Below are 27,955 nucleotides of genomic sequence, written 5' to 3' on the forward strand. Positions count from 1 at the left end.
TTTTTTAAAAAGAAGTTTAAAAAAAGAAGAGATTGGATTCAGCTGACATTTAATTTACCACTCTGGCCAGGCGGGGGTTGGTATGGGCTAGCCCAGAGTAACCCCCGGCCAGAGTAACCCCGGGGTTACTCTGGCCTGGCCAGGCAGGGGTTACTCTGGCCAGGGGGGGATTAATCTGGCCTGTTACAGATGGCCAGATTAACCCGGGGTTACTCTAGGCTAGGCCAGAATAACCCCTCACAACCCCTCCGGGGTTATTCTAGGCTAGGCCAGAGTAACCCCGGGGTTACTCTGGCCGGGGGGTTAATCCGGCCTGTTACACCGGAAACGGCATACAAGCCGATACCCATAAATGGATCTGGCTCCATACTGTTACCACCAATTTGACTAAACATAAAGTATAAGAAATGGTACCAAACAATTCAACCAGGATAACAATAACCAACTATGAACAACATTCTAATTCTGATTGCCCCCTACCTCTAACTACTTCCTTCTAAGAGCCTAATCGAAAGGGAGGGATGGGTGGGCAAGCTGCCTCATGTCCCAACAAAGAATGGGGGCAATCGCAGAGCAGACAGCCCTTTCCCCTTGTGATAGCTCTCCCCTCTTTGGGACCCTGCCATTGGTCCCTGGGGTGAGTGGGAAGGGCTATGTTTCTCGCCGCTCCATGCCCTGCCCCCAGCCTCCGGGCCATTCCCCCTTCTCCACTGCAAAGGTCGAGCCATGGATACATTGGGCGCCCCCCACATTTGGAAGTCTTCAAATAGGACTTTAGTTACAGTAACAATTGTCAAACAATAATTACTGTTACATGTTGTCTATCAAACTCTGTAATCAAAAAATAACATTAGATTGTCAACTATCAAATACTACCAAATATCAACTGTAACATATCAAAATTAAAAGTCCACACATGTTGAATACAGACATCTAATAACTGACAAATGTTCAGTCAATACCTGGAGAGTACTGCACATCAAAATTTGGAAGGATAATTTTGAGTGTTTTCCTTTTATAAAAGCTTTAATAAATTCCCAAACAAATACTCCTCTCTCTATAGTACATAGTGACTGCTGTTAAAATCGTTGATGTTAAATGTAATCACTGCATGTATGCATTTAAACACATATACAAAAACTAATAAAATGAATACATACAAGGCTGACCACCATTGTGATTCCCACTGCAACTCTGCTTAATTAGTATTGCCAGAGCTCCAAGTAATGATTTCACACTTCATCCTTTGCGGTGAGTATAAACAGCATATGTGGAACAATCTTTATAGATTCTGAAAGTAAGCCAGCTTTTAGTACATAGATCAGTAAATTCTATATCCTATCACAAGGAAATAGGGATTATCTATATAGAGAGAGAATAAAAAAGCCACAATGAAGCTGCTATCAATACTTAGCTGTCTTCAGAATGCTGTTTGCTACACTGTAATTTGTTGCTAATTAACTGATCTAAAATAAAACCTTTTGTATTCATCCCATCAGCTATTCTTTGGCTTTGCCTACATCTCTTTGCCTGCAATACAAGCATTCAAATGGGTGACGGTGTTTTGTTTGGTTTATATATTTTTGTAAAGCAAGATTAACTAACCTTTATAGTTTCACTAGCCTGGGCTTCTCCTGCTTCGAAGCAATGGTTTATTGATTTGGGTGTTTCAAAATTTCTTTCTAAAATGTGTTTTGGCACTCTGAAGAGATCTTCATTTACAATAATTTAGACAACTTCATCATGCTTCCACAGTAAATGTGGCTTTGATTCAAAACTATTATGTAATTTTGAGAGCCTTTGGTTTTCTTTGGGCCCATCACTGAGTATAGAGTTGCCAGCCCTCAGGTCCGGGTGGGGATTCCCCGATTTTTTGGGGCTCCAATCCACCCCCAGCTAGTTGGCCAGTGGGGTAAGCCCCACCCCCAAGCCCTGTCCCCAAGTGTGACCACCCCCTGGCCACCCCTCTCCCTCCCCTCCTGCCAGATTTAAAGGGCTTCAGCTGATTGGCAGGGACCATGTGGCCCACCGATCAGTTGGAGGGTCCTTTACATCTAGCAGGAGGGAGGGAGGCGGGTGGTCGCGGGCTGCATGCTCAGCTCACAAAAAGACCCATTAAAGGGTATTTTTGTAAGATGGGTGAGGGTCGTGGTGCACGAGGCTGGGGGAGGGAGAGGGGTGGCTGGGTGGGTGGTCATGCTTTGGACCCCCCCCAGAATGCCCCCCAAAATCCCCTCGCTGGAGTGAGGAGGTGACCTGGCAACCCTACCCGAGTATGGCCATATTTTTCTTGTCTCATATAGAGATTGCCTCAGGGCCAAACTAAATATTACTGTTTTTAGAGAGTTGGGTTTGATTTCCCAGGACAGCAGCTGGGGGGAATGGCTTCTAAAACAAAGAGAGCTCAAACCGGCTCTAAACAGCACCAGGGCCGAGGTACTGCTCCTGCCTCCCCTCAAGCTGTTTTCCTGCATGAAAACGACACTGTAGAGTGTTGCTTGCTTCCCCAATTTTGCTGCTCCATGTGGAGTCTAAAAATTAGGGAAATTACCCCCCCCCCAGCTGTGGTTTTCGCACATTGGCCCTCAATTGCTGCTTCTGGTTAAGGAATTTCCATCTGCAGGAGCCATTAGAGATATATGTTATGACTTGAGGACATATCCTTTCTCATGTACTGTTTGTCTTGTGTCAAAGGAATGCTGGCTGGTCTCTCAGCCCTCAGCTGTTGGATTGTCTGTCTTGCAGAGAGTTCGATGAATTAAACCAGTTTATCCATGGGTAGATACAATTAACCATTCTGCCATTCAGTCTTCAATTCAGCTGCTTCTGGCTAGTGATTCGATTCACTTTTCCAGATGGCAGGATTGTCTGTCTTGCAGAGAATTCATCCAGTATAAATCCCTGCTGGGTACAGTAAATCACCAATGACAGCATCCCAACCAAAAGGAACCCCAGCATCTTGTGCAACTTGGCCACAAGATTTCATGAGTGAAAGATACCATCCTAAACTAGACTGGTCATATATATGGTTTCTAAGAGTCCTTTTAATTTGGAATAATTATCTAATTTCAGTAGACATGCTATGATTTTTATCACCTTTATTATTGCAATGACAAAATCAAAAGTAAGGGAATGGGCAGTGGACTGTAGCTGTAGGAACAACAAAAATAATCCTATGAGAATCAAGGAAAAATTTCAAGGACAAGAATGAAAGGGACGGGATTATGATAACCTAGTCATTCAATTTGTATAATCCTGACCTCAGGGGAGATTTATGAAGACATGATTCAGAAACATTAAATCTCTGTGTATGTGACAGGGTTAATCCCAGTAAATCTACGATAAAAATAAATTATAAAATATTAATATTTATATTTGCATGCAGAATATTTATATTCTGGGATACATTTTGTTATTTACATAGATTTTTATTGGCTCTTTCAAGATGATTCAGGCAAATATACTTAGCTATGGTTCAATTCTCATAAGACTCACAGTCTAAATCAGCATAAGGGGAAAATATTCAAGATACAAAGAAAGTTTGAGTAATCTTTTTCATGAATGTGGGAGTCAAATCAAAGCCCCATGTCCTCTCATTTACCAGTCCCTGCCCGTATCCCATTATTCCTGTTGCTTTAGTATATCACAGTTTTTGCATATTCTCATCACATGTCATCGAGCCACTGAATAAACTCTTATACCATCACTGTCTATTTGCTAATCTCTATTTTATTTATTCATTTATTTGATTTATAATCACACCCTTTGCTCAACAGAGAACTCGGAGTATTTCACAACATAGATAATGAAACTGATAAATAAAACAGATTCTGATGCAAAATTCAACTGGTCATGAGCTCTGGGACAAATCTGGACAGCTAGCCAGCTCACCCATTGTCTTAGTTAATTAAATGCTGCACAAAACAATGCAGTGTTGCATGCCCTGCAGACCCTTAATAAGTCCTGCAGGGCACGAACCTCCTTGAGGAGCTGATTCCAGAGGGCAGGGGCAACCACTGAGAAGGCCCTTGCCCGAGGGATGACAAATGGGCTATTTTTGGACCAGGCACTTGTAGTAGGCCCTGTGATGGAACCGAAGGGGTGAGGGGGATCATATCAGGATAGTCCCAAAGGTATGAGGGTCCCAAACCATTAGGGCTTTATAGGTCAAAATCAAGACCTTGAATTTGCACCTGAAACTAATTGGAAGCCAGTGTAGCTGCCACAAGGTTGGCATTATATGAGGCGACCAAGAAGCTGCTGCATTCTGAACCAACTGCAGTTTCTGAAGCATATTCAAGGGTAGCCCTATGTAGAGCATGTTACAGTAGTCTCATCTTGGGTGACCATCATATGGATCACAGTTGCAAGATCTGAATGAAACAAACAGAGAGCCAGTTGTCAGGCTCATTGTAGATAAAATGCTGCCTTCAGCACCATCGTCATTTGGTTGTCCAAGGCAAGAGCTGGGTGGAGCCACACCCCAAGGCTTTTGATCGAGTCCATTGTCATAAGGCGGACCCCATCAAGCATCAGTAAAGAAAGCCACCTCTGAATCCCAGACCCAGCCAGCCACATGACCTCTGTTTAGGAGGGATTCAACTTCAGCCAGCTTTTCACGGCCATTTCATCATGACATCCAGGCATGAGACCAAGGCCATGATCCCAGCCATTGGTTACTTTTCAAACAGTAGGTAGAGTTGAGTGTCATCAGCATATTGATGGCACCCAGCTCCAAACCTCCTGATGATCTCTGCCAGAGAGCACACAGAGATGTTAAAGAACATCGGGGAAAGGAGGAACTCCACAACTTAGAGCTAGAGGGGATGGCACCTTTCCTCTGATGGTGACCCTCTGTGAGCATCCCCTCACCCCCAGGGAGACAAGACAGTCAATCAGAACTAAATGGTTGACAGTGTCAAAGGCAGCTGACAGGTCTAGAAGGATCAACAGCGCTGAGCCACCTTTGTCAAACTGTAATCAAATATCATCAGTCAGAGCAACCAGGGCTGTCTCAGTGCCAAAATCTGGCCTGAATCAAGACTGGAAATGGTCCAAAGCCAATGTACATTTATGTTTGCAATAATTTCCAATTTGTTTACAATTAATGTAAAAGATCAGCAGATAAGGAATCACTAGCCTATTATTTATTTCATTTATTTGCCACCCAAGAGGAAATAAGAGACAGACACGAGTGTTGGGTTTTAACTATTGGGCCACTTTATTAAATGACATCTTAACTGTAACCAACGGCAAGAGCGAACAGTTCAGCGGTATGATCAAGGCCCGGGGGTCTCCAACCCCTTCCTTGACTTTTGACATAGGGCGAGCCACCCAACCCCAGGCTGGAGCCATCAGCAATGGCTCCCGCCCAGCCGGTTAGCCATTACAGGACGACCCCATAGCCCCAACTCCCGAGCCGCTAGGTTCAAAGAGAGGACCAACGGGGTGTTCCCCCAGGCAGTCTGCTTTCCCCGCCCCGTGCCGCTAGGCACAAAGGCTGTACTCACTAGACCCCTTTCAACCCAAATTATGGGTGTTGGCTGGTGCTCACCGTACCGCCACCTACATACTGCCTAGAACCCTGCCTAAAGTGACCAACCTAACCTAGCAGCCCACCCTTAAAAACACTTGCACCACTGACATAGTACAAGGTAGGCAAAAACACCCCCTCCCATTGCCAATCCGGAGGGGGCGAAAAATTCCTACCCGGCCCCCAATTGGGCGACCAGCCAAGCCTGCACTATGAACAGGGCGGGAGGGTGGGTCGACAACTCGGCGAAACTGCTGCCGAGCAGGGGAGGGGGGCCGGCTTATAACTCCTTGGCCCCTCCTCCCCCTGAGATCCAAACGGGCCAATTATGGCCCGCCATGATGCCCCGTCTCCTTCCTCTGGGCGGCAAAATTGCCTCCCCATCCCAACGGCCGTTAGCCGAGGGATGTTGATTCCGGCTTACTTGAAATATTTATAATGCTGCCTTATCTCTGCAGAGTCCAGGGGCCCACCCAAACAAATGTGTCAAATCTCTCTCTCCCCAACGAATTATCAGTTTTCCCAGAGTTCATTAGAAAAAACTGTTTCCTCCTACCCTGTTTCAAGTGTGAATTAGAACCACTCTTAACTAAACACTGGGAAGAGCTCATTGCACCTTCATCCTCTAGTCCAGGGGTGGCCAAATTGTGGCTTGGGAGCCTCATGCAGCTCTTTCACACATATTGCATGGCTCCCAGCAGGGCGGCTGGGGAAGCAAACCTGATTGGTTTTCCTTTCCCCAGCCAGTGTTCCCCTCCCTGGGTAGGCTTGAGGTGTGTGTGGGGGGGAGCAGAGAAAGAAAGCAACTTTAACTTTAAATGTGTTCTGAAAGCTCCCTCCCATGCTGGTCGGCTTGAAGAAGGCATTTGTCTCTTTAAATCCCTTCTCCAAGCCAAGCCAGCTGGCGTGGGAGTGGGGGGAGGGCTTGGAGAATGCATTTAAAGTTAGTTGCTTTCTTTCCACCTCTATCTCCCCCATCTATTTGCTTTATTTCCACTTTCTTTCCACCTTTCTCTCTCTCTCTCTCTTTCTCTCTCCCCTCCCTTCCTATCTAAAGTTAAATCTGTTGTCCAAGCCCCGCCACACCTCCACACCAACTGGCTTGCTTGGCTCAGAAAAGGCATTTGTCCCAATAAATCCCTTCTCCAAGCCAAGCTGGTGCAGCAGCAGGGGTGGGGGGCTTGGAGAACACATTTAAAATTAAAGGCGTTCTCCAAGCCCCCACTCTGTGGCCCCACCCATCAGCTTAGAAAAGGCATTTGTTTCTTTAAATCCCTTCACCAAGTTGAGCCACCTGGCATAGGGGCAGGGTTTGGAGTACACATCTAAAGTTAAAGGTGGTTTCTTTCCACCTCTCTCTCTTTCTCTCTCTCTTTTTCCCTTCCTCCTTCCCTCCCCCATCTATTTACTTTCTTTCCACCTCTTTCTTTCTTTTCACCTTTCTTTCTTTCTTCCTTCCTCCCAGGACCACAGCCACAGTGCTGAGGCCAGCCCCAGGAAGTGCCCATGGTGACCCCCCTCCACTTCTAGTGGTGGAGCAGGAAGGGAGTTGCAGGACTGAGGTTGCTGCTAGGTGCAGGCCACCACCAAGAGGTCTGCAAACAGCTCCTTGAAGTGCATCTTCAGCTTGTCTGTGTGCCCAGCAACAGCCACCAGTCCCCTCCAAGTGCCCAGCAGCTGCCATGAGCTCCTTCAAACACTGCTGACCCAGGGACACAGGATCCCTCCATTTCTTTCTAATCTCCAGGCATTCCCTCTTGATGACATGGATGAGAGGGTCGGGGGAAGCACTTCACTGGCAGCAGCTTTGAATCTGCAGCCCCACCAGGGACTGTACCAGTTGCAGCATTTGGGGCTGAGGGAGGGTTGTACCACCACACTCACAGACTCCCCCTGGCCCCCATTCATGAGCCCCAACCCACAGGAAGGGGCCCCCATGCAATCCGTGCCTCTAATGAGCTCTCCCTTTCCACAGCCATCTGATGGGCACAGCAGGATGGTTGCTGTTTGTGTTGTTGCCCCTGCCAGGGACCCAACCTCTTGCCCATGCTGTGGGTTTAGGTGGCTTCATGATGCCACAGGAGGTGCTGTGCCAGGTGCTGCCATGTACTCATCAGCTCCCCAATGGCACCTGCCGGGGACACTTCTGCCTGGACAGGGTGGCCATCCAAGCCTTGTGTGAGGAGCTCAGCTCAGCACTGCAGGGCAATGCACCTGTCCCCAGGGCCATCCACACCCTGCTGAAGCTGTTGATGTCTCTCCATTTTTTCCCCCATAGGCTCATTCCAGACACCACCACAGGCTGAATGGCATAGCCCCATGCCGTGTGACTTGGTATCTGCCTGCCCGCACACCAGTCTGGGTTTATATTGCCTGCTGGGTGTGGCACTCGTCAGCACCCTGTGATTCTTAGTGTACTGTAGGCATGGTGGCTGGTGGTGAGTTTGCTTTCACTGGCCTCCATGGACGCCTAAGTTCTAAGGCATGATTTTAGCACTGGCGGGTGGCCATAGTAGGTAGGGCTGCACTTGTGTCCGGGATGGTGCAGCAGCACTGTGGTGTTACACTGACATAGCTTAGGGATACAGCGTCATAGCACCTTGTTGGCTCTCTGTGCCCTCTTCGGATTGCATCAATACAGTGTTAGACTGTTAGCAATAAAATTAAAGAGCATTATATTATATTTTAATAGTCAAGTTTGGGTTAATCTGCAGCTATCTAAATCCATGGATTGGGCCCATGCTGACATAAAGCAGATAGTTCTAAAAACTTGGGGAAAACCCAGGGTTGCAGAAAAATCTAAAAACTTAAAACAATACATTTGGGATTTAAATCCCCCCCCCCAAAAAAAATAAAACAGTGTTGTCTGCACATGCAGACAGCATACTTACCTTGGTTCTGCAGTGCTGGCAAGAGGGGTGTCCAGGAGCTGCTCTAGGCCCAGCTGCAACAGCTGAGTCCAGAAGCCTCTCTGAGCTCTCCACAGTGGTGTCTGGGAGCTGCTCTGGACTTGGCAGTGGAGGGATGAGATTACCCCCATACACACATCTCGCCTGCCCCTAATTGTATATCCTGATAGTCAGTTTGGCCAGGACTGAGGATACTTAAATCCAGAGACTCGAATTGTGAAAGGACAATACAGATATTTCTACAAATCTGAAGAATATCCAAGGTTTGCAGAAAAATCTGAAATAAAAAAAATACATTGGAGGGGTTAAAAAACCCAAAATGATAAAAGGAACACCTGTAGCTTTAAGCAATGGATGCTAGGCAACCACAACAAGCTTGGTTTCTTTCTGTCAGTAAAAATGGGGGAGAGGCAGACCATTTTGGCTTTTGAGTGGGAACTCATTGGAGCTAGGCCCCGCAGTCACCACCAGGAGACTTGATAACACATGACTTGCACGTTCAACAGCAGTCACCTCCAGAAGCCAGTGCTGTGTAGTGGTTAAGAGTGGTGGACTCTAATCTGGAGAACCAGGTTTGATTCCCCACTCCTCCACATGAAGCCAACTGGGTGACCTTGGGTCAGTCACTGTTCTCTCAGAACTCTCTCAGGCCCACCTACCTCACAAGGTGTCTGTTGTGGGGGGATGAAAGGAAAGCAATTGTAAGCCACTTTGAGACTCCTTCAGGTATAAAAACCAACTCTTCTTCTTAAAGTTACAGACCAGGACCTCAAATCCCCATTCTCTCCTGGAAACTCATGCTGGGCCAGTTATACATTTTAAGCCTAATTTACCTCACAGGTAGGGACAGGTAACTTCTTGGTATTCAAATGATAGCATCAAACTTTCCGATAAGACTTTTGCTCAGAGGTGAGCCAATTTCTCACTCCCATGTCTCTGTGAGCTTGTTTATAATCCAGGAGATGTTGCATCTTTTTCCTTAAAGAAGCCACTCAGAAGATCCAGCAGAGTATTAACCTCTCCAAAGGCCTCATCTCACCTCTCATTCACACTTGCCAGGAAAATAGACATTCTGTTGAAAACTTATTGTTGCAACATAATCTCAGGTGGATGGAGGATTTTCTCCAGCTGAAACACAAATCCTCCTGACACTCTCATAAAGGACACCTGTCTTGTGCAGTGCTGGAGGCGACTATATTTTCAAAACAAGGCATGATCGAGCCTTTGATGAATGAGTTTTGTTACATAGGAAGTGTAATATGCTTCTGCACTTCTTCAGCAATAGGTAGTAAGTGAAATTCACGTGGAATTTTATCTCTGTCAGCCTAGATGCTTTCCACTTAGGTTAGTGTTTGTATTGATTCATGAAAAGAAGGGTAATTACTGCCTTCAAATTACAGGGAATTTGTGGAGGAATTAGCGTGTTGTATTGCTCTAATGTGACCTCCTATCAGGTAAAACTTGATGCCAGATCTAAACTGTCACCGCAGAGATTTGCTACAATTATAATTTCCAGTTTAAAGAGCCATATGTGCATAGCACTGGCTTCTAAGAGTTATATAGTTCTTTCAGAGCCAGTTCAATCAGATAGCACTTTGGAGGCAACCAGCTTTTTGACTGGTGAAAATGGGACACATGAAGCTGCCTTATACTGAATTAGACCCTTGGTCCATCAAAGTCAGCACTGGCTACTCCGACCAGCAGCAGTTCTCCAGGGTCTCAGGCTGAGGTGTTTCTCATCACCTGCTACCCAATCATTTTAACTGGAGATGCCAGGGACTGAGTCTGGGACTTTCTGCATGCCAAGCAGATGCTCTGCCAGTAAACTACAGAGAGGGTTTCTTTCAACCACCAACAATGCTATGCCAGTGACCATGGGATGTGTATGGACAAAATCCATGTGGGAGGGTGGGTGCAATAAGGAAGGGAACTGGATGAGTTTGAATGGGAAAACTGGTTGGATCCAACCCATAGGGGACCGAATTCTGCTAAACGTTATATGAATCCAAGTTCAAGGGTGATCTTGTATACTCCAGTACAACAGTGATCTTTCATTGCATCAGACCAGTGGTCCAGCATTCTATTTCATACAGTGGCCATTCTGTCTCATACAGTGGCCAACCAGTTCCTATAGCAGTCCAACAACAGGGCATAGAGGCCAAGACCTTCCCCAAATGTCTAAATATAAGCATAGTAAATTCCACAAATTGCCAGTCTCCAAAACATTCTTTATAGTACTCAAGATTATCGAAGGACAAATTGACTTGTAAGCAGGGCTTTTTTTGTATTAAAAGCCCAGCAGGAACTCATTAGCATAATAGGCCACACCCAATAGCAGAAACTCATTAGCATATGCCACACCCCATTCCTTCTCTTGGCTTGCCCGGGTGCCTGGCCAAATCCCCCCTTGAAGGGAAGGCAGTTTAAACTGCCCAGGCACCCTGCGGCCCTTGGATAGGCCAGGGAAGGCACAGGGAGGCATTTAAATGCCTCCCTGATCCTTCCAGGGCCCTCCTGGCCCACCCGCCTTGGAGTTGCTGAGGGGGGTCACTCTCCAGGCCTTCCCTCTGTATCCAGGCACGCAGAGGTTTTGGCTGTAGTGGGCGTGGCCAACTCTGAAGCCAGCCGGAACTCTGTTCCTGTGCGTTCCTGCCAAAAAATAGCCCTGCTTGTAAGACTGTAATACAGAAAACTCATCCATGTTGTATTGTTTTGAATTAAAAGAGATCTGTGTATACTTCAGATACCATTAATGTAGCGGGTTTGAGGTGTGTTCCCCTCTAAATGTTGTTTGTGTGATAAACTAAGAGATTACCCCAAGAATGGCTTCCTGACAAGGGGGGGGGGGAACCCCACTGCAGCCTGCAGGTGGGGAATATAATTTTTGAATACTCTCCTATGTAAATATACTCATTAAATTTTTAAAATAACTGCTATTCTAGACCTCCTTTGTTATACTATATTTATACTTGCAGGGAAATTTTCTCTGTAGGTGGACATTTAAAAAATGTGAATCCCACCTGCAGTCTGAAATGATGGAACCTCACTCCATTCCATCTGTAGACCAGGCCTGCAGGTCAGATTTGTAGAGTATGATTTAAGGTTGCTTACTCTAGCAAAGTCCCACTGATTTCAGCAGGGCTATGACAAAATGTATTTATTTAGATATTTATATACTGATTTTCTCTTCAGTGGAGACTTGCTTTTCTCAAGCTGCTTACGACATCATTCTCTCCTACTTTTTTTCATCCACACAGCAACCCCACAAGAGAGTGACTTGCCCAATGTCACCCAGAATTCTTCCATGGCAGAGTGCGTATTCAAACCTTGAGCTCCTAGATCCTAGTCTGATGCTCTAACCACTACACTGTGTTGAATCGGTCATCATAGTTTTACATGTATTTTGTACCCGACCACTTTGCACATATTCTTTGCATGCAACTATTGCACAGAAACATTTCATATAGGTGGGGGGGAAACCATACACACGTATGTGTGAAAATACAGTGAATTCTGCAGATGCATGTGTTTGTAAGCTTTGTATACTCAGAGTCATTAATGTACATGTTTGCCCAGTGCAAAAAGGGAGCCCCCCGCCCCATCAATATTATCAAGTTTTCAGGAAACAGAACCTTGAAAACAGGCAAAGTATGTTCTTGATTTCACATCTCATTGCACCCAAAATAATGCCCAGCATAACATTGTCTGTCACAGCAGAATATCATGTATCACAACATAACAACATAGTTTGTTGCCATGGAGCTCCAAGATATTTTAATTAATTTATTTAAATATTTATACCCTTGTAAAGTATATAATGGCATCTAGCTCCCACCGTCTCCCTGGCATGTTTACTGCAAGCTGCTGAGCTGCAAGCAAACGGGAACAGGGAAGGGCAGAATACACATAAATAGCAGCTAGCTGACAGCCGGTGCCCTTCGACCGGCAGACATGGGCGATGTGCCCCTGCTTGCCGCACGTTTGGCACTTGGCATCTTGGAACTTGCAGGCCTTTTTCTCATGGTGGTCTCCATAGTGGACGCACACGGCGTCAAGGGGGCTCTTGCCCAAGGACTGGCTAGCAGCTGGCCTGCGGCGGTGTTGTTGCGGCCGGACAGCCCGAACTCTCTCTTCGTCCGAGTTCTCCAGACTCGACTGGGCCCCTGCAAAGTGGGCTGTCGCAGTGGGTTGATCCCTGTGAGAGGCCTCATGCACAGTGGCGGGCTGCAGGGCCTCGTCCAGTTTCAGCGTGCGATTGCTGATCATCTTCCGTTACAGCTTGGTATCGCTCAGGCCCCACACAAACTGCGTTAAGAGGTTGTCCACCACCGTGGGGAAGGCACAGTCTACAGCGAGCTGGCGTAGCGCGGCCATGTAAGCTGCAGCCGATTCCCCAGGGACCTGGATGCGGCTCTGGAAGTCCATCCTCCTGGCCAGGAAGGTCGGTGTTGGGATGAAATAAGCGTTGAGGGCCTCTAGGATCTCCTCGAACTCACATTCCAGGATTGATCTAGGCGCCAGTAGGCTCTTGGCAAGTCGAATCGTATGCATGCCACATGAGCTGATGAGCAGGGCCCTCTGTTTACCAGCGTCCGTGAAGCCATTGAGCGTAAGGTAGCTGGCCAACTGGTCCATCCATGAGTCCCACAGCTTGGGCCGGGAAACGTCAAACTTGTCCAAGCTTCCGTGGTTTGCGGCCATGTTTCTAGTGCATTGTGGGGAGCGAGGTCGGTCGGAAGGTACGAGCGGCTGCGCGGTGCTCCTTGGTAGCATGCGGGGCGCGGACTCTTCCACCTCGGGCTCGGTGCTCGATGCTGTGCTGGTTGTGGACTCAGAGTCGCTCATGCTGGTTGTGATGGACGAGGGTCATAACTCCGGAGGTGGCGGTGAGCAATGGCTAGGCTCGATGCCGGTCAGAGTCAGGCTCTCTCATCAGAATCCCATCCTCGTCGCCACTGTAAAGTACTCGGTTCGAAACATCACGACTTGGACAACAACATAAGAAACATACGTTTACTCAGTACTTCACACTCCAAAGGACAAAGACAAAGGGCCGCATGTCCAACTATATACATATCCAAGGGAACACCCCTGGATCCCATTGGGGGGTTTGAATTCCCCTCCAAGGTTTCTATTGGTTCCCCTAGTGAACCTTAGGAGCCTAGTCTCTATTGTTCTTTAGGAATCAAGCTCTGCTCGTCTGGCCACCGCCTCGTGGTGGTTCCCAGGACACAACAACCCTGATGGCTTATTTCCTGATGGCTAAAGGTGGTGAAATACACTGGGTTCAGACACGTTCAAGTGATCAGCTCATAGTTTATTAGTGATTCAGCAAGAGAAAGAAGACTGAGAAACCCCTGGCCGAAGCCGGGTATTTATGCCTGGAAAAGATTACACCCAAAACACACCCCACTCCCAACTATTGGCTATTTACACTACATTGTTTCCCAATTGGGTTACTCTAGGATCCCTGTCACCCTACTGGTCCATTCTAGGATCCTAGCAAGCTATTATTATGCATCCCCAAGCTAAGTCCTTTTGCAAGTACAGTTCAGGCGCAATACGTAACAGGTGGCTTACAAATCCAAATTTAAATCGCGTAGCATGCAATAACGCCTACATAATGAAATGGCAGACAACAGCAGTGATAACAACAGCACCAACAAATATGAGGGCAATCGTAGCAGCTGTTCTGAATGCACCTGGACGGGGTTGGCATACCTTGGACAATAGACTGCCAAGCATATAGTAGGCAGGATCCTCTTGGAATTAAAAGGAAGAGTGATGAGGGGAAAATGGACTCTTCTTTGTAATTTAGGGAAAGCTGAAGTGGACAAATGTGGGGTTCTATTTGGAGTTCAGGCACCTTACTGGTTAGTGTCCTGGATAATTAGTGGGGAGAAATTTACCACACACCTTTATAAAAAACCTAAGAAATCTACCAAGTGATAAAATTACTTTTAGTCCAGGCAAGAAGATGGTACTGGTTGGTAAGGCTGATGTCCTTGTGGACACAGTGCTCCATACTTTTGATAGGGAGAAATTATCTTTGAGTCTGTAAGGAGTCTAGATGTGATGTTCGATTCTGCCCTTGTGATGGACAGACAGGTTAAAGTAGTGAACAAAAGCACATTTGATCATCTGTCATAGAAATTGGCCCCATTTGGACCGGCTGACTTGTCCGCAGTGATCTGTGTCACGATAAACTTGATGCTGGTATATTGTAACATTCATCTACTTCAGGGCTACCCTTTAAGACATTCAGAAACTTCATCTGGTGCAGAATGGTGCAGCTGAATCATTACTGGAAGCTGGCTGGAATGTGTGTATTACACTGGTTTTAAAGGTATTACACTGGCTGCCTATATATGTCCAGGCCTGGGACTCTCACATCTGCAAGATGGGATCTGCCAGTGTACTCCAGTGCAGTGCTTCTTTGTCACTCAGATCAAGGTTTGTTTAAAGTGTCAGCATAAAAGCAAATTTGATCAGTGTGTTCTTGACACAGAATATTTTCTGCTGTGGCTCCTGTATTCTGGAATGGCCTTCTTGAATGTATCATATTGTTGGCATCCCGATGCCGTTGTGAGGCAGAATTATTCAGAAGGACCTCCTTAGTCGATGGATAGTTGTTCTGAGCTAGCAACCTCTCAGCCAAAGCTTGATCCAATTTATTTCCGAGGTCACCAGTTTTTCTTTCTTTAGCCTGGTACCTGAATACACAGGTGAAGAGGCTGAAGAAAGTACAGGTGTTGAATTTCTGCTTCTCTTTATGCTGCTATAGAAATACAGGATACTTGCCATAAAATTGGCACCTCTTCTTGTTGTTTTCTTCCTTTTTCTTATAAAGATTTTAATGATTTCCGGATAACTTTGTTCTTACATAAATTTCATATGTCTCTTTAAATGTTTTAATGATTGCTGATAATTGCTTTAACATTGTGCAGGAGACCATCATATCAATGGGGAGCAGTAAGATCAGGAGCAAAGTGGCTGATTTTTATGAATGACAGTTGATATTTATTTAATAAGCTTTTTAAACTGTTGCTGTTCAGGCTCTCTCTTGGGAGCAAAAGATACATTATGCTGCAGCAGTGTTTAATTACATTCCGCGCAGCCCCTTCCCTTTTCCAAGTATGCACCTGGTGCTTTGATAGGCAGCAGAGGACAGGAATTCTGAACTCTTTTCCTGCAGCCCATTTCTCCCTCACTTGTGTTTTACCTCATAAAACAGATCTGGAACTCCGATTTTGCCCGCGGTTTCGTAATTCTCAAAAAACAGGATCACGAAACCGTGGGGGAAATTGGGCGAAGCCGCGAGTCAAAATGCAGCTGCGTGGCTTCAAGTGGGAAATTGACATGTACCATCGGGGCAAAGAGAGGAGCGAGCGCAGAGCAGCGGCTGTGGAAAATCTGTCCCAGAAACAAACCTTGCAAATAAATATTTATAGTCTTTCAATCAAAGCAGCCTTTAAAGATGCTAAAATTGCAGTTCTGTACCTCAGTAAAACCCTTCCAGTGTGTTGCCTCTGGCCCTGTTATTAGGGCTGCCAAATCGGGCCGGGGAAACCCCCGCTTTGGAGGCCCGATTTCTGCCGCGGCGGAATCGGGCCCCGGGGAAAACCCCACCCCCGCATGCACGTCACAGGGAAGTGATGTCATGACGCCGGGCATGCTGGGGGTGGGGCCACAGCCATTTGAGGGGGAAACTCTATGTTTTCCCCTCAAATGGCTGTGGCCCCACCCCCAGCGTGCCCAACGTCATGACGTCACTTCCCTGTGACGTGCATGCGGTGCGCGCGCGCTTTGCACGTGCGCACACACGCCAGGAGCAGAGCTGGAGTCCCCCGCCACAAGGTTAAGTGCCATTTGGCAACCCTACCTGTTATTCTGCACAAAGCATGAGAGAGAGAGGGGGCCCTGTCCCCTTCTCATTAGGAGATGAAGAAATTTTTAACAGAGTTTTTTAAAGTATCACAATTCTTTCACCACTTTTCTTTCTCTCACACAAATAACATTGACATGATTTTCTTAACTATGTTATCTTTCCCCCAACACATACCTTAATTTCTTCCTTAGCAGTAATTTATGGGAGTCCTTGTTGTCTTTTAGTCCAGGCCTTAGAAGGCTTTCATATCACAGTGCTTTTACAACTTGTCTGAAATCGGTTTGATCATTGCAGAATCCATATTGGCTTTGACCAGAAGAGGATTGTGCTTATGTTCCCCGGTCAGGGAGCATCAGTCAACAGTTATCTATGTATACAGTCCAGACTTTCCACCCTCCTTCTACATGCTTAAACTTTGTGTAAATTCTTTGTCAACTTCTTTTTTTTCCTTTACTGTGGCTCTGGCTTCTAATTGGAGCAAGAAAAACATTAACAGTCATTGTTTTGTGTTTCAAATAAAATGAACCTGTTGCTATGGCTACTGTTGCTCATATGATAGAGAATTTATGCTGATTATGAAGTTTATAGATGAGTATACTTTGTAATTCCTTCCCTTTTTAGTAGCATAATCTGTCTTTTACCATTTGTCATCTCCCATTAATCACAATGAGGCTTGTTATTAATTATGTTTTCTTTCCTCTTTCTTAATTCTCTTCATAGCCGTAACATATACAAGTTACAAAAAAACACCACCGCCTGTACCCCCTCGTACCACCTCTAAGCCACTAATCTCAGTTACAGCACAGAGCAGCACAGAATCAACGCAGGATGCCTATCATGATAGCCGGACTCAGAGGATTTCCCCATGGCCTCAGGATGGGCGAGGGATGTACAACTCTACAGACAGTTTGGATAGTAACAAGGCCATGAACCTTGCCATGGAAACTGCAGCTGCCCAGCGCCATGTGTCTGAGAGTCACAGTACCTCAGTACGAACCAGTGACAAGGCCATCCTAGTGACAAAAGCTGAGGAGTTCCTTAAGAGTCGGCGTTCCTCTATAGGAATTCAGGTAGCCTGTCATTAACATCTGTTCTATGATGAGTTACTTGCCTCGGTTCTGTAAATAGCACTAAATGAGTCATTCGGCTTCAGTAGCTCTTCCTAACCTGCCATGCAATCCCTGGCTGTTTAGCATTAATTTGAATTTACATTATGGCAATGTAGCCAGGCAGAAAAGTATTCAGCCAGTGTGCAGTGCTTGGAAAGAAAATGAATGAATATATCTTTAGGATACTTTTGAGCAGGTTACCTGTCTTTAATGCTTTAATGCTTGCTATACTGCATGGGCAGTGGTAGATGGTCTATTTTCCTCTTCTCTGTTTTTCTACGAATTCACAGTCCTTCACATAGAATCCTGCTGCCAGTCATATTATTCACTGTAGTCCAGTGGTTCTCAAACCATGGGTTGAGGCCCCAAAGTACATTGCTACTCTCTCACCAAATGGGGGGCAAGGCCAGGAAGTTGAAGGAAAGATAGGGTGAAATGTCTTCCTAAACTCACTGACATCAGTGCACATCAAAGTGGGCTTGTTTAGGTTTGGATTGCACCATAAATGGCAGATTTGGGTTACTTCTTCATAAGGTGAAAGATGGCCCTGAAATGCAGTTTGTTACTAAGTGATCTTCATAAATACTAAACATGAACTTACAGAAATCTCACATCAGTTAGCACTGATCATGTTATGTTGGGGGAGGGGAAAGTAGCATAGAGTCCCTTTGTGAGTGGGTCCCACTGCTATAGTTAAGTGTTCCTGATTTTGACCTTGACCTTATTCTGACTGTCCTTCCCTCTTTCACCCCTAAAAGAAGACTACAAGACTTGTAGGAGTTATTGCAAACATTCTTTATGATAGGAATTGAGTATTTAGCCATGTGGGCTGGTGCTTACGGACCTTTGATGCAGTTCTTATTTTATTATTTATTTATTTTATCCTGCCCATCTTCTAACAGACATAGAGTGATGTGCATGGTTCTTTCTTGCTCCATCTTACCCTCATAACAGTCCTGTAAGGCCATTAAGTTGAGAGTTATTGGTCCAGGATTACCTTCTGAACTTCATGGCTGTGTGGAGAATTGAGCTCAGTAAACCTCCTAGCTTGAGGTAAACGTTATAGAGAAAGAAAGCAAGAACTAGGTCTCTTCCATTCTCTTTCAACACTCTAACTACAATAAGCCCCGGCTCAGTAGTTCGTATTGCTAAGACAAGAAATGTTGTTCACGATATAATACAATGTGTTATTACAATAACATATTAAACTATAGTGCACAAAATTTCTTGTTTACCTAGGTGTATGAGCTTTTCCAATTTGCAAAGCTAATTCACTGTGCAGAGTTCACAACTAATTTTTAAGTAGCTGTCAGGTTATTTCATCAATGGTCACAAAAAGGTGCTAGAAAATAACTGACAATTAATTAAAGGTAGTCTGGGTGACCCTATAAAGATTCAGGGTTCTCTGAAGCAAGAGGAGCATAAAAATGATCCCTAAATATTTGATTAATGTCATTAGGTTCAGCTCATTTGTTAGGATGATATATTTGCATTTTTGACCTTGTACCACAGTAGCACTGCAGCAGAAATTCCCCAGATAGTACAAGTCTCTTGACCCCATCTCAGACGGAATGGAGGATGGAGTCACCTTTTTAAAAACCACCCTCATTAAGTGGAATTACTGTCCCTTTTAAACAAAAGCCATTCCCCTGACAATAATTACTTCAAGTTTCAGTAGCTACCATGAAAAGCTTCTGGAGTAGGTTTGTGTCATTTTAAAGAGATCTTCTAAAAGTACTTTCCAGGGGTTGGCAACATGAAATTTTACATCATATCCAAGGCCCATAAAATGTGTCTGGGTTTGGACAGAAACCTGCCTATCCACCTCTGTCAAATGACTCTGCTACAGCTAGTGTATAGATATCTAGAATGTGGCTTAGCATCAGCACAAAATGTTCAGGTCAGCTCCCCCCCCCCCCGGAATGCTGAGGCAGTAATTAAAAATCGGACTTGTAATGATTCACACTGCAGTATACTGCAGTGAAGGATGGGGTGGGTTTATAAAAGAAGGGGGCTTTAACAGATGATAATGAAAAACTCAGAAAAGCACCTGATAGCTAGAGTGGCTAAAGACAGATTTCCTGCTCAAACAGGAAAGATGATGGTGGCTTTTCACATGTGCTTCATACAGAGACTTGGTCCAAAGCTGCAGAAATTTCTTATTCTTTCATCTAAGGTGATGACTTTTACAATGGCTGTATTTTGTCTTTTTACTCGCTGTTTTGGTTTGTGTGCTCACAAAATCTCTCAATACATTTGTTCAACAATTTACACCAATAACAGTTGAATCTCTATAGCAACAAGGTATTTGATGTTCAGTCTTTTTTGCATGCTTTCAAGTACAGTAAATGACCAACATTGTTTGTCAATGGGATGGGCTTTAAAAAGTCTGAACTGTACATTTGCAATAGCACAATGACTTCCTTGCCTTTTCTTTAGCAAAGAATTCCATTGTAAATATTGGTCCCCAAAGGCTGAAAGCATCCTTGAAATAATGACCCCGGGAATAAGCACTGGAATAAATTAGAGTCAACTTTATTAACAGCTGACCTTGCAATAAGAAAACTTATTCTATAGACTTCTTCTCAAATCACAGTACATTTAGCCTTCAAGTTGCTGCTCTAGAGATAACTCCAATGCCTGTGAATGCAAATTAATCCCACCCTATTTTAGATCTTAGCTCAGCTAGTTTCTCCACCTTTGCTCTCACTGCCTCTACATCAGCTAAAGTGCCAAGAAGGACCAGCAACATGCCCCACCAGTGAGTCAGCCTCAATATTTACTGATGCTGCCCAACCCAAGAGAGAGTTCTCTCATCCATTTCCTTTGGACCAGCCAGCCTTAAGGTTCGCTCTAGGTGTGTCTCGTGGTATGAATGTTCTTCCCTTCCTCTAACTTCCAGCTAATCTTGAAAGCCCTGGTAAGTGCAATCAAACCCTCAGTCCTTGGGTTATATTCAAGGATTGCTAGATAATTTCCCAAAGTTCTGGGTACTAAACTCCTCCCCCTAAGGCTCACATGAATTGAATACAATGCTTCATTGATATGGTCCAATCTTTTGCTAGTTATACCTTAGACTTACATTCCTGGGACTTTCTAAAATTTCTGCAGCCGGCTCTAGAACCCATGATGCCAAAGCTCCACAGTACATGAGGCATTGTTCTGGCTTCCTACTTGCCTAAGATGCTAGGTGTCTAAAGCACTCTTTCTAGAAATAAAATACGGAATCAGCAGTTCCATTATTTATACCATGCAAGAAACAAGATATTGTGCTTAAGGCACTGCAGAACAAAAGCCAAAACCAGCCCCATAGCCCTCGGTGAGCTTGAAGTCTGAGACTAAATTACATGCGTAGATGAGATGTTATTACTCCAGAATTTCACTGTAGCATCTTTCATCTTATGAGCCCAAACAGGGGTTTTCTGTAGTCAGTTTCAACTACTTCTGTTTGTGTCATTTGTAGAAGAAAACCAATTTTGCCATATGTTTGCCATGATTGCAATGAATTAAAGCGGCATGGCTTTTTACTTTGTAACCCGACTGTTTTGTAAAACTACAAGGACGGTTTTACCAATAACAGCTGCATTTAGAACACCTGAATTTAACAGTTTTATTTATGTATTTTTAGATTAAGTACACTCCTAGCTTTCACATTAAATAACTGTGAGGTGCCACTGAACTGCACCTGTATGCATTTCCACTCCTAGCGGGATAGTTAATTACTGAATTTCTTAAATTCATGCTCCAATTTAACATGGTGTGTAAATGAACAGAAATGGCATGAAGGAAGCAGCTAAAGCTTCAGGCAGTGACTTACCATAACTCTTACTCTGTTCATTTAACGCTTATGACTCTGCAGGTAGAAATCAACGGCCAATTCTAGTAGGGATTCCACAACAGTCAGTTATATTTATTTATTTAATTTATTTATTTATTCAATTTGTAAACCACCCTCCCCCAAAGAGCTCAGGGTGGTGTACATCATAATTAGAACATATAATAAATTAATTACACATCCATTACATTAATCAGATTACAGAATAAAACCCTCAAAATACAGTCTGATCATCAATTGCATTCTCCCTCCTTCTGTAGGGGGAGAGTGGGCCAAGTGTGGTGAAAACCATTGCTGTCCTCAACCTTAAGCCTGGTGGAACATCTCTGCCTTGCATGCCCTGTGGAACTGTACTAGGTCACACAGGGCACAGATGCTGAGTTCCACCAGGCGGAAGCCTATGGCCAAAAAGACTATGGCTCTGGTTGAGGACAGCTGGACATCTCTTGCGTCAGGGATCTCCAGTAAGTTCTGATCTTCTGAGCACAGAGCTCTTTAGGGAACGTACCAGGAGAGGCAGTTCCACAGGTATGTTGGTCCCAGAATGTACAAGGCCTTGAAGGTTAAAACCAAAACCTTGAAGTGGATCCGGTACTAAGCCTGAAGCCAGTGCAGCTGGCATAGCACTGATTGGATGTGTGCTGTCATTGGGGTACCTGTAAGTACCATGCTGCTGCATTCTGGACCAGTTGTAATTTCCGGGTCAACTTCAAGGGCAGCCCTACATAGAGTGAGTTACAGTAATCCAGCCTCACAGTGACCTTACATGGATCAATGTGGCTAGGTCAGGGCGAGAGAGAAAGGGGGCCAGTTGCTTGACTTGACATAGTTGGAGAAATGCCATTCTGGCAACATTTGCAACCTGGGCCTCCATAGATAAGAAGGCATCCAAGAGCACACCCAACCTCTTGACAGTTGGTACCAGTGTTAGCAGCACACTGTCCAGAGCTGGGCACCCCAATCCCAACTCACTCACTCCCAGCCACAGGACCTCAGTTTTTTATGGATTCAGTCTCAGCTGGCTCTATTTCAACCACCTAGTCACAGCCTCCAGTCCCTCAGCCAAATTAGGTGGGGCGGCATCTGGCCATCCATCAATCAACAGATACAGCTGGGTGTCATCAGTGTGATGACAATCCAGCCCAAAACTCCATACCAGTTTAGTGAGGGGGCACATATAGATGTTAAACAACAGAGGAGAGAGGATTGCCCCTTGGGGAACCCCACACACCAAAGAGTAGCAAGATAATACCCTCTCTCCTAGCATCATCCTCTGTCCCCGACCCTAGAGAAATGAGGTAAATCACTTCAAAACTATCCTATGAACAGCTACGTTGACAAGGCAGTGGGCCACCAGGTCATAGTCAACCATGTTGAACACTGCTGTCAGGTCTAATAACAACAGCAGTGCCAACCCACCTCGATCCAGCTCCCTGCAGAGATCATCTGTGAGGGCAACCAGCTCTGTCTCCATCTTGTGGCCAGGGTGGAAGCTGGACTGAAATGGGTGTAGGGCTGATGTGTCATCCAGGAAACCTAGAGCTGCTCCACCACCACCCTCTCAATTACCTTGCCCAGAAACAAGATTTGAGACTGGGCAGTAATTGGCAGGATCCAACAGATCTAAAGATGGCTTTTTCAAGAGGGGTGTTACCACGGCCAGTGCTCCCTCTAAACTGAGTTAGTGCAAGCTAGCTCACAGTTTTTTAGCCTCCGGCTCACACATTTTTGTCTTAGCTCAGGAAGGAGGGTTTCCAGAGCAAACTAATTTATGCAGTAGCCAAATCACTTGCTCACAATTTTAATGCCAGTAGCTCACAAAATAGAATTTGTGCTCACAAGACTCCACAGCTTAGAGGGAACAGTGACCACGGCCTCTTTTAGTCCCCCTGGATAGACCCCAGAACTAAGGGACAGATTGATAATGCCCATCGGGGGGGCCATATTCCATCATGATGGATATGGGTCTAAGAGGCATGGGCTCTAGTCCACAATAAAGTTGCAATGTCAAGTAGGAAAACCTGGAAATAAATTTCTGTTTTGTAAATCCTGCAGAATACTTTGGGCATTTACTGGGGTGGATCCCATCCATATTCCTTCCCCTCTACTGTGCAAAGTTTGGAGCCTTTCTCTAAGAACCTTTCTTCTAACATAAGTAGCTTTTCCTCCAATGGAGGAGGCTCCTTGGAGGAAGCTTGGATCCCTGCCACTGAGCATGTAGTGTGTTTGCTCTTGTTCTGAGATAGTATTGTCATTAGCTTATCCACACGTTGCATGACAGCTGAGGCACATGTACATTCTGCTAGAATTTTTCACGTGAAATAAGAACACACACAGGAAGCAGCTTTATATTTAATCAGACCATCGGTCCATTAATGTCAGTATTGTCTTCTCAAAGTGGAACCAGCTCTCCAGTGTCTCGGGTAGTGCTCTTTCATATTACCTACTGCCTGGCCCTTTTAACTGAAAATACCAGGGATCATACAAAGTAGAGACTCTTCCACTGAACCACAGCTGTTCCCCACAAGAAGTATGAGCATAGCATGTATTGTGTAGTGGGTTGCCGCATGGAGAAACGACAGACGATGACGTAGTGCATAGCACGCTTTATTAGGTACACAACAAGGACGGGGGAACAACGGCCCGGGGGCCAACTATATACACCCCTGGGGACACACCCCTGGTCACCATTGGTGGGTTTGAATCCCCCGCCACAGATCCCATTGGCTCCCCAGTGGAGGGACTAGGAGCCTAGTCCCTATTGTTGTTCCAGAGTCAAGCTCTGGCAGCTCTGGCTGACCGCTGGCCCCCGGTGGCGGTCTGCATACACAACAGCATGTTTGTTCATCTGTCCCATATACACAATAAAAAGGTAAAGGTTCCCTTGCTCGAAAGCTAGTCGAGTCCGACTCTAGGGTTGCGGTGCTCATCTTCGTTTCAAAGCCGAAGAGCCAACGCAGTCCGAAGAAGTTTCCGTGGTCATGTGGCCGGCATGACTAAACACCAAGGTGCACAGAATGCTGTTACCTTCCCACCAAAGTAGTACCTATTTATCTACTTGCAATTTCTTGCTTTTGAACTGCTAGGTTGACAGGAGCTGGAACTAGAGATGGGAGCTCACTCCGTCATGCAGCACACTTGGGTCTCGAACTGCTGAACTACTGACCTTCCACAGCCTGCAGTCTATTTCTCTAACCTTCCCTGACCTGGTTTGCCTAGGCTAGCCCAGTTGTCAAACCTAGGAAGCTTAGCAGGGTCAGCCATGGTTAATACTTGGATGGGAGACCACACTCTCGGGAATGCTACACAGAGTCAGGCCATGGCAAACCTAAGTCAGCTGTGACTTGATGGTACTTTCCACTACCACTTCTATAACACAGCTTTCAGGTAGCTAAAATACAAATGTAAAAATATAATAATTCTTTCTAGAAATTTCTGTCTTATTTTCCATACTAGCTATTAGGGTTGCCTGATACACACTGGGAGCAGGAAGTCTCCAGATGCCAGTTCCTATTTTCTGCTGCAGCTCTAGCAACCAACAGGAGTCAAAAAAAGTAAATAAAATAGGTGTGATATCATGCCTTTCTAGGAATTACTCTGTGGTAGTGATGTAACGGAAGTGACACAATGCTGTCATGCCAGTGGCCACTAGCTTGCAATTCTTCTAGCTATGGTTAATAAATTTGTCACTGACAATTTGTCAGATATTGTCAGGACAGTTTTCTAGGAACCAAGCAAAATTATAATGGGTTTTAAATTATATTCTGTCATTTCATGTATTATTTTAAAAAATATTGTCAATGATCAGATATATATTTTACAAGCCCACCAAGAAAGCATAAAAACTGCTATTGTGGTACCATTTTATCTCTCAAAAAAAAGTTTGATAATTCATAGTAAGGTTTTTTCTGCCATAATGGTGTTAAATAACAGCATTGATGATATTCCACACTGGTAACAATAGAATATACTAGTTTCCAAAAATATGTGTCTACACTTCCTTTTTCATTTCCTAGTGTTCTTTGAACTTTGGTTACTTACATTCTTCTACTTGTAGCAAATTAGATCTATAAACCTTTGGTGGATTAAAAGCAGATTAAACAACAGGAAGCATAAAGTAGGAATAAATGGACAGTTCTTATAACAGAGGACAACAAGAAGTGGGCTCCTGCAAATCAGTATTGAGACTGGTGCTAATAAATGTGTTCAGAAATTATCTAGAAGTGGAAATAAGGCGCAAAATAATTTTGCAATTTACACTGCGTTAGCAGCCAAAGTGATCTAGGAGCTGGAGCTTCTTCTCTGGAAAAGCTAATGAGTTTGGGCTTTTTAAATTTAGAGAAAAGGCAACTAAGGGATGATGTGATAGACAGGGGTCATTTCCTGCTGGAGCGCAGGGGAGAAGAGCGCCAGCAGTAAAGAGCCCAGGGGGCGGGCATATGCAACAAGCCCCGCCCCCTGCTCCCAGCAGCCCTCAGTCAGAGCAAGAAGCAGCCAGGTAAGTTGCAGAGCTCCCCCCGGCCCCTCGGTCCAAAACAGTCCAGTGGCACCTTTAAGGACAAGTTTTATTCTGGTACAAGCTCTCCCTCCTCTGCGAGGACAGATCTGCACGTTCCCCCCCAATAGCTAGCAATCCAAAACAGTCCAGTGGAGCCTGAGCGGTGGGTGTTGCCTTCTGACACACTTCCAGTGATGTCAGGGGGTGTGGCATATGCAAATCAATTATGCTAATGACTTATGCTAATGAGCTCCTGCACCTCTTTTTCTATGAAATGACCCCTGGTGATAGAGATCTATAAAATTATAAATGGGGGCCTGCCAGACTTGCAGGGGGAATCCCATATCCCCCCACTCTCTTGCCAAGGCCAATGCAGCCTACAAGCTTTCCAGCAGCCGCCGCTAGGCCCAATATGTACCCAGTGCTCTCCCTGGGCTGCACCACTGTTGCTGGGCCCAGCCTGTGCAGCTACCACCACCAAGCCCAACGTGAAGCCCCGGGCTGCACTACAGCTGTCACTGAGCCTGGTGTAACCCCCGTACTCACCCTGAACTGCTGCACTGCTGCTTGAACCAGCATGGCTCCCAGGCTCCTCCAGCTACCACAGATAGGTGTGTTGGGGGCGATTTAAACCCCCCCAGTATTTTTGTTAATATTTAAGGGCTTTTTGCAAACCTGTGGGTCCATGAAAAACTCTTTAGCATCTACATAGTCCCAATCTGTTGATTTAGATATCTGCAGATGAGGGCCATAGCTAGCTAATAGTATATAGATGCATGAGTTGGAGAAAATAGAGAAAGAGAACCTCTCCCCCCCCCAATCATAATACTAGAACTCACAGGCACCCAGTGATGCACAGTAAATCCATGTCAAACAAAAGGAAGTACTTATTCACTCCAAGAATAAGCATGTGGCATTCAATTCCATAGCATATATTAATGGCCACCAATTCAGCTGGCTTTAAAATGAGATTAATCTAGTTCTGTGCTTGTTGCCCAGTGGCATTTTGGTTGTGCCAACCTTCACTGATGTCAGGTGTTCAATAAATCAAATATACATGGGTCATTCCAATGGGTGTCCTAACCCTGGGGGAGAAAGGGGGAGCAGGGGCAGTTACAGAGCAGAGAGAAGAGCCACACTGGTCTGCAGGAGCAGGGCTGCCGAGAGCCACGAAAAGACCCCAGACAAAGTTTCCATCTGGGCCCCCACATGTGACCCTGATCAAAACCAAACATTATTGGCTTGCTGTTATCATCTATGAATAGAATAATAATTGTTCATTAGATAAGAAATATTAAAGGGAAAGGGCCAGGAACGTCAAAGAATGAGTTTTACCTACATAGTGTGCATCGCAATAAGGTATGGTGCAAAAAAGCAAAAACAAAACCACCCGCTTTCAAATAACAACCACATAGCACAGGTCAACATTAAAGGAGAAGAGACAGATTTGAAGAAATCTAGCTTCTTCTCCAAAAAATAATTTTTCTCTGAAATAAAAAATGAGTCCCCCACCTCCATGAGCAGGTGCTTTAAAACAGCCCAGGAAGTGTCTCATCTGTACCTGCAAGAGATACTCGTTCAGAGCACCCACACTACCCAGTGTGAGCAACAGAAAAAATTACAGTGCATACTTACTGGGCGGGGGGGAGGACAATCAAAATGAGGAATCAGAATCAGTAAGACTCCCCATCCATGGGACCTAGTCAGAACAGTACCATGCTTTATCATTTAAATGTAGGTGAGACATAAATTACCACTGGGAATAAGCCCCATTGAATATAGTGAGGCACACCATGGTAAAGATGCTTAATGGGGGAAGGAAACTAGGGAACATGTAAAAAGTCCATCTTATCTTCCATGGCAAGGAGCTAGGTTGTTGTGTAGTGGGTTCAACACATGAAGAACCAGGACACAGCTCATAGTTTACTAGCACACACAACAGAACAAAGAAATACCGGCCAGGCGGCCAACTATATACAATCCCCGTGGACCACCCACAGGTCCCATTGGAGGGTTTAAACTTCCCGCCAAGGTTCCTATTGGTGCCCGCTAGAGGTTTCAGGATCCTAGTCCCTATTGTTCTCTGAGAGTCTAGCTCTGCTGTAAGTTACTAGTGCCTAGTGACGGTCAGCAGACATAACACAGGTGAGCTCAGTCCCGCATCTGTACTAACTTTAGAAAGC

At 45.3% G+C, this 27,955-nt stretch overlaps 1 protein-coding gene across 1 annotated transcript in view; it reads left to right on the top strand.

The window, feature by feature from the left end:
- DLGAP2 (discs large homolog associated protein 2) overlaps positions 1-27,955 on the top strand; it is a 160,871-nt gene that overhangs the window by 78,965 nt on the left and 53,951 nt on the right. Inside the window, exon 5 of the mRNA XM_015408303.1 lies at positions 17,051-17,400. Coding sequence (XP_015263789.1) covers positions 17,051-17,400 — 350 coding nt within the window. The remainder of the gene's footprint in view (positions 1-17,050; positions 17,401-27,955) is intronic.

This window comes from Gekko japonicus, unplaced genomic scaffold, assembly GCF_001447785.1.
Source record: "Gekko japonicus isolate JY-2015 unplaced genomic scaffold, Gekko_japonicus_V1.1 scaffold417, whole genome shotgun sequence".
Taxonomy (NCBI): domain Eukaryota; kingdom Metazoa; phylum Chordata; class Lepidosauria; order Squamata; family Gekkonidae; genus Gekko; species Gekko japonicus.